This window comes from Sparus aurata, chromosome 23 (genome assembly GCF_900880675.1).
Source record: "Sparus aurata chromosome 23, fSpaAur1.1, whole genome shotgun sequence".
NCBI lineage: Eukaryota > Metazoa > Chordata > Actinopteri > Spariformes > Sparidae > Sparus > Sparus aurata.
Window position 1 is genome coordinate 29,623,732 of NC_044209.1, and position 7,165 is coordinate 29,630,896.

At 43.5% G+C, this 7,165-nt stretch overlaps 1 protein-coding gene across 1 annotated transcript in view; it reads left to right on the forward strand.

Annotated features, from left to right (window-relative positions):
* prf1.3 (perforin 1.3) overlaps positions 1–5,965 on the forward strand; it is a 9,161-nt gene extending 3,196 nt beyond the window's left edge. Inside the window, exons 2-9 of the mRNA XM_030407869.1 lie at positions 200–250; positions 1,023–1,262; positions 2,538–2,579; positions 3,101–3,193; positions 3,289–3,425; positions 3,721–4,219; positions 4,686–5,056; positions 5,436–5,965. Coding sequence (XP_030263729.1) covers positions 200–250; positions 1,023–1,262; positions 2,538–2,579; positions 3,101–3,193; positions 3,289–3,425; positions 3,721–4,219; positions 4,686–5,056; positions 5,436–5,691 — 1,689 coding nt within the window. The 3' untranslated portion in view covers positions 5,692–5,965. The remainder of the gene's footprint in view (positions 1–199; positions 251–1,022; positions 1,263–2,537; positions 2,580–3,100; positions 3,194–3,288; positions 3,426–3,720; positions 4,220–4,685; positions 5,057–5,435) is intronic.
* The last annotated feature ends 1,200 nt before the right edge of the window (positions 5,966–7,165 follow it).

Below are 7,165 nucleotides of genomic sequence, written 5' to 3' on the forward strand. Positions count from 1 at the left end.
AAATGTTGTTGAGTTGTGTAAGGTTAGGGTAGAAGAACAGTAAGGACAGTACTTGAGTAAATGTACTTAGTTACTCTCTGTCAGCAGCTGTGAACAGCTGTGTGTTTGTAAAGAGGAAGTTAAGAGGAGGTGTGATCTTTCTCTGAATAACTTCACCGACTGTTCTTCAACCTCTCACTCTGCTCTGACCTGAACTCAGAGTGACTCACTCCTCTTCATCATCATCATCATCATCATCGACTCCATTAAGGTAAAAGATTTTCTAATTAAACTCGTCTGTCAGTCAAAATGATTGTTGCGTTCAGAAACGTCATCATTGAGAAAACAATTTTTTTCATCATAATATTTTCTGAATATTTCTCAGTTTTATTTCAGTGATTTTAGTCTCAGAACTGTAACAAACCTTTGTGATTGTCACATCGATTGATTTCATAGTTGGTGATATTTATTGTTTACATATTTAACATTTCAGGTCAGCTTAAAGAATCTGTTGGTGGATCGTCATTTAAATTTACAGAAGTCGATTCTCATCAGGAAAAACAACATTCATGAGAAAGTTATAATAACAACAAAATCAGAGATAGAAAATAAGTCTGAATTTTTAAAATCAAGATTTAGATTTTTTATCTCACAGGTTTGTAAAAAAAAAAAAAGATTTACTTTGACAGATTTGTTTGACCAAGTTGTGTTTTTTTATATGACTGATAAAGATGCACACGGTCGAAACCATCGTGAATATGAGAGTTTGGAAACTTTGGGCTTCCGTACAAAACAAATTGAGTTGTTTGATTCGTGACTGCAGCTGCTGTTCGTCCTGTTAATTAGATTTACACTGAAGTGTCAAATGTTTCTTCTTCATGTCTTCAGAGACGTGTCACCTGTATCACAACAGTAGTAAACAAGTGAAACTCGTACAGACGCCAAAGCATCCTCACAACGGATCGTACTGTGTATATTGTGTTACTGGACTGTGAGTCGGGTTAGATGAATAGTCTACTTCTTCTTCACCTCTTTCCCTTCAGATGCCCTCCTGCCCTCTCCTCCTCCTCCTCCTCTTCCTCCCTGGGTCTCCTGCTTGTCAGACCAGCTCCTTCACTGAGTGTCAGGGGGCTCCGTTCGTCCCGGGTCACAATCTGGTCGGTGAAGGTTTCAATGTGGTGACGCTGAAGACGGTCGGCGCCAGCGTGATCGACGTCAAGACCTTCATGGTCGGAGGAGCTCAGGGGAACTGCACCGTATGCCGCAACCACCTCCTCAACCAGGTCCAGCAGAGTACTCAGTATTTTAACTGCAGTACAAGTAGTATACAAATACTAAAGATGTAGTCGAGTAATATTTACTTCTTGAATATAGTCAAGTTCAGCAAAAGTACCTTAGAATACCACCTGAGTGACCAGAAGTGTTATTATTGTTATTTCGACTAAACTCTTTAGACTCTAAATATGTGGTGGATTTAAAAATGAAATAATTGAAGATTATGTCGGGTTAAAGAAAATGTGTGAATCTAACATCTGTTGCTGCTGCATCAGTTTGTCTGATGATGAAGTTAAAGTTAAGCTTTACTGGATATCTGACGAACAATCACAATCTCTGTGTTTTGGCCTCTTATAGTTAGTTCATTATTTATTCAGTGTAATGCTGATATTGGGCCGATTACAAGACACCAATGTGATACAGAACAGCTGATGAAAATATAAGAAAAAACAAGTTAATACATGAAATGATTACATCACTGTATCAACACCACCACAGTATTTGTTATTATTTTTACTAAACACAGTTCTGGTGGGAAACAAATCTGCCTTTTGTTGGGCCTTGCATTAAATGAGGCACAATAACGAAGGGTTTATTCAAAATGAAAAGGGAGTTTTAGGTTCAATTTGGTTATCGTTATTAAGTTAATTATTAATCAGGGTTATAAACAGTTTAGTACCTTTTTATGAGCTCGATTTAGTAAATTTGCTGTTTTACCTTCTTCAAGGGTGGTGCCCAGAGGAGATCTGATGTAAAGTGGATCATATTATTTATCATACTCAATGATTATCCTAGGAAATCATTAATTATTATTGATAGCCAAATTTAACCTAATAAGCCCTTTTAATGTTGCATAAACACTTCTTATTTGTGCCCCGTGTAATGTGAGACCCAATATTAATGGTGCCCCGTGTGAGGTGGTCCACGTTCAACCAAAAGTGGTAAAATACCAGATCTCAGCTGACATATGTTATATGATAGATAGATAGATAGATAGATAGATAGATAGATCAAACGCTATCCATATAACATGGTATTATCAGCGTAGAAGTGAACACTGCAATGCTCAGTTGTAAAATAAATGTCGTTATGGTTTCTCCACCCTCAAGCTTGTGCAAAACAGTCAGTGCTGGTTAATGTGTTGATGATGACGATGATGATGACGATGATGTTGATGATGATGTTGATGATGATGTTGATGATGTTGATGATGTTGATGATGTTGATGATGATGATGATGATGATGATGATGAGGATCTTTCCTGTTCTTCCTCTTCAAACAGACCCAGAAACTCCCGGTGTCGGTCCTCGACTGGAGGATTAAGGTCTGTGATACAAACAGAACATCTTCTGACTGATTTGTAATAATGAGAGAATTTAGAAGTAACGTTTTTTTGGGGAGTAGTAAAAGTACCAATACCAAGATGTGGAAATACTCCATTACAAGTTAAAGTAATCCAGTAATCCAATCCAAGTACATGAGTATGTTAAGCATCATTCATTAAAAGTCCTGTGAGCTTCATGCAGATTCTAAAACATGATAAATGTTCCCAGTCACAATTCTAATGTAATCTCTGTCACGGTTAGTTTACACATCGATTATTTTCAAGTTTACAAGAAGTTTTTTTTATGTGAACTCTTAATCTGCAGAGTAACTAATAACAACAGCTGTCAAATAAATGTATTGGAGTAACACAATACAGTATTACACGCCTTCAGTGAATTACAACTAAAACGTAGTAAGAAATACATGTAAATTGTGCAGTAGTTGACTATATGTACAAAGTTCTCCTCCACCACTGTAATGATGTATATAAACTTTACCCAGCATCCTCTCTGGTCTCAGGTTCAATGTCGGCGTAGTGTGAGCAGTAAAATCTTCGACTCAAGTCAGTCGGTCATGAAAGAAAACAGCAGGTCTCTGTCAGCGAGCTGGAAGGTGAGAGAGTTTAAACATTTGAACATCATTCAGTCTGATCTTAAAACCCGAGTACAGACTGCTGATGTCACTGCGCCTGCTGTGATGTCACTCAGGTGGGCCTCGGTATCAAGGGAATCGCCAGGGTTGCGATCGGAGGATCTCACTCCACCTCATCCATGTTTGCAGAGAGCCGCAGCAGGAAGGACAAGTTCTCCTTCATCACCCAAGACCTCAACTGCAAATACTACACGTGAGTACTCAGTTACAACAGTTGTATTGATGTTCTGATGCAGCATGTAATCTGTAAAGTAACTAGTAACTAAATGTATCAAATACATGTTGTACAGAACTTTGTTACATTCCCTGAGATTAGTTAGTAGAGATTATGTGTGGGAAATTTCAGATTTTCAGGATCTTTGTTGACATCAAAACACTTTGTCAGAGGGAGAGGTGCATTGTGGGTGTGAAGATGAACGTGTGTACAAAAAGCCTGTCCATGGTGAAGGTATGTGAGACTTTAGGACATTACTCTTTTTCTCTGGCAGCTTCCGTCTTCACTCCCGTCCTCCGCTGAGCAAAGAGTTTGAGGTTTCCCTGAAGAATCTTCCCTCAACCTACCACCACAAGAACACTTCAGCTTTCCAACAGTTCATCTCCGTCTACGGGACCCACTTCATCCGGAGGGTCCACCTCGGGGGTCGAGTTAACTCCATGACCGCCGTCCGGACCTGCGAGGCCTCCATGAGCAAGACGTCCGTCCACACTGTCAGCAACTGCCTGTCAGTTGAGGCTGAAGCGACCATCAAAGGCGTCAGCGCCAGCGCAGCCGCCAGCTTCTGCCGCGGCAAGAGCAAGAGCCTGAAGACAGGAGCAACCTTTAGCCAGGCATTCTCCGACCGGACCACCACGGTTCTGGGAGGGGACGGAGACGTGGGCGACATCCTGTTCACGCCCAATAATGCCGCCGGGTACAAGAAGTGGCTCAGATCTCTGAAGAGGGTCCCAGGTGTGGTGTCCTACCAGCTCCACCCCCTGCACCTGCTGGTGAGGAACAAATGATCGGAATATTATTTGTCACAGTTTGTTGTTCTTAACGTGACTTGTTTGGTTTTAAGTGGGATGATATTTACTAGAACGTTACAAACCAAACATAAAGTTCATGCTACAGCATATTTAGGATGATCCAGAGTTTTAAAGGACCCATTCTCACAAAAAGTAAAATTAAGTCCTCCTCTCCTCCTCCTGATGATATAAAGGGTGTAAATGATGAAAAGATAGTGGGTCGCTTGTCTACACGATCACTCATTGACTGTTGTCGGCTGTAGGTCGGGCTTAGAAACTGAGAACTGATATTTAGTCTTTTAACAGATAAAAGCCTACACAGGCAGGTTTTTTCCATTTTCTCAGAATTGAATGATGAACGCTGAGTTTTGGACTGAATACGTGACTAATGGATGTGTCAGACATTTGATCCACATTCCAGATGAACTCCATGTCTTCTGTTCTGCAGGTGAAGGACAACCCCATCTTGAAGTCCAGTCTCCGTGACGCCATCAGTGACTACATCCGTAAAAGTGCTAAGCCGCTCCGCTGCCCGGTGGGCTGCAAGATTGGTCACCAGAACCAGAACTGTGCATGTCGGTGCAAAGGACACCGTATGGTCAACTCTGACTGCTGCCCTGCTGAGCCTGGGTTGGCCCGCATGAACGTGACGGTAGTCCGAGCCCAGGGGCTTTGGGGCGACTACTTCTCCAAGACGGACGGGTACGTGAAGGTTTTCTATGGGAACCAAGGAGCCACGACACCGGTGATCTGGAACAACAACTTCCCCTCCTGGAACTACCTCGTTCGCTTTGAGACGGTCAACCTGCGGCACAGGAAGTGAGTCAGTGTGGTCCGACTTTAGATAATCTCTGATGAATCATCTTCATTAGAGATCCGACTGCATGCCATCAGTCTGACAACGGTGACAACAGAGGCAGATGTCATTAAAAGGTTTGAGGTGCAAAGCTTGTGAATACAGAGCTTAAATCAGAAACGAGCTCTGTTAGACATGGGAACTGCTTCCTGTTTTTATGCTAAGCTAGGCTAACCAGCTGCTGGCTGTAGCTTTATACTTACGTTGAAAGACAGAAACCATTCTGAACATTTAACTCAAGCAAGAGAGAGAATTAAAATTAAAAATCGTCTCAGGTGAATATCAAACCTTCTCCAGGTCATGATGTTGATGATGTCACACATGTGCATGTTTCCTCCGCAGACAGATCCGTTTCGAGGTTTGGGACCGGGACAACCGCTGGAACGACGACCTGCTGGGGAAGGCGAGCCTCGTCCCGACGACGGGGCGCAGCATCTACAAGAAGTTCCCCCTGAAGCACGGCGCGCTGTTCATCCAGACGTCTGCTGTGTGCGCTCCCAGCCTGCAGGGGTCGCTGTGCGAGCAGTACGCCGCCACGCCGACCTACGAGGGCCTGATGGGATACGTGAAGCCTGATGAGGCTCCTTCATTTAAATAGTTTCTCATTCAGATCAGATGTGAGTGTATAAGCTCGTCCTGGAGGCTGCAACAGCCAACCAATCACCATCCGTCTGGGATGATTGACACGTCATGAAGCCAATGAGATTTTAAATCTGTGAATATATAATTAAATGGATTTTAAAGCCTTAAACTTATGCAACTTGTTGTCCTGTTATACATGTAGCTCTTTGAATAGTCTGTTCTTGTGTTTGACTCTTTTAGTGTGTGTGTCAATAAGGAAATAAATGAGTTCAATTCTCCTGTTGCTCTCAGCAGGCTTCTTTTTGAATATTTCCTCAGTAGAACATGTTTGAAGTGTTTGTCTTCAGTGATCTGTTATTAGATTTGAACCTGGACGGGACAGACTGCATGATGTGGACTCATTGTGTTACCAGCTGACAGGAGCAGCTGGTAACACTTCTGTCTGGACTGGAAACACACAAACACAGTCAGGAATGTGAGGAGACGTCTTGTTGCTTTGTTTTATTATCTGTTATAAATTGTCACATAAACCAACAAACATATTACAGAGTGAATATATATAATATCTGACTTATAAACACAGTTCTGTGCAGTCATATCATACAGACACCAGATCAACAATTCACCTCCGACCTTTAAAACGGTCACAAAGTTTTCATCAGATGAAAGTTGTGAGTCTGTCGCTCACCAGCTGTCAAACAGAAGCAGCCATGTTGTGTCTCCGTCCTGCCGGATGATGCTGTGTTTGTTCCTCCATGTAGCTGCCACAGCATGACAGTGTCTCCACCTGTCTGTGTTCAGCCTCCACCTGTCTGTGTTCAGCCTCCACCTGTCTGTGTTCAGTCTCCACCTGTCTGTGTTCAGCCTCCACCTGTCTGTGTTCAGTCTCCACCTGACTGTTCAGTCTCCACCTGTCTGTGTTCAGTCTCCACCTGACTGTTCAGTCTCCACCTGACTGTGTTCAGCCTCCACCTGTCTGTGTTCAGCCTCCACCTGTCTGTGTTCAGCCTCCATCTGTCTGTGTTCAGCCTCCACCTGACTGTGTTTAGTCTCCACCTGTCTGTGTTCAGCCTCCACCTGTCTGTGTTCAGCCTCCACCTGTCTGTGTTCAGCCTCCATCTGTCTGTGTTCAGTCTCCACCTGTCTGTGTTCAGTCTCCACCTGTCTGTGTTCAGCCTCCACCTGTCTGTGTTCAGCCTCCACCTGTCTGTGTTCAGTCTCCACCTGACTGTGTTCAGCCTCCACCTGTCTGTGTTCAGCCTCCACCTGACTGTGTTCAGCCTCCACCTGTCTGTGTTCAGCCTCCATCTGTCTGTGTTCAGTCTCCACCTGTCTGTGTTCAGTCTCCACCTGTCTGTGTTCAGCCTCCACCTGACTGTGTTCAGCCTCCACCTGACTGTGTTCAGTCTCCACCTGTGTTCAGTCTCCACCTGTCTGTGTTCAGTCTCCACCTGTCTGTGTTCAGCCTCCACCTCCACCACCACAGGACG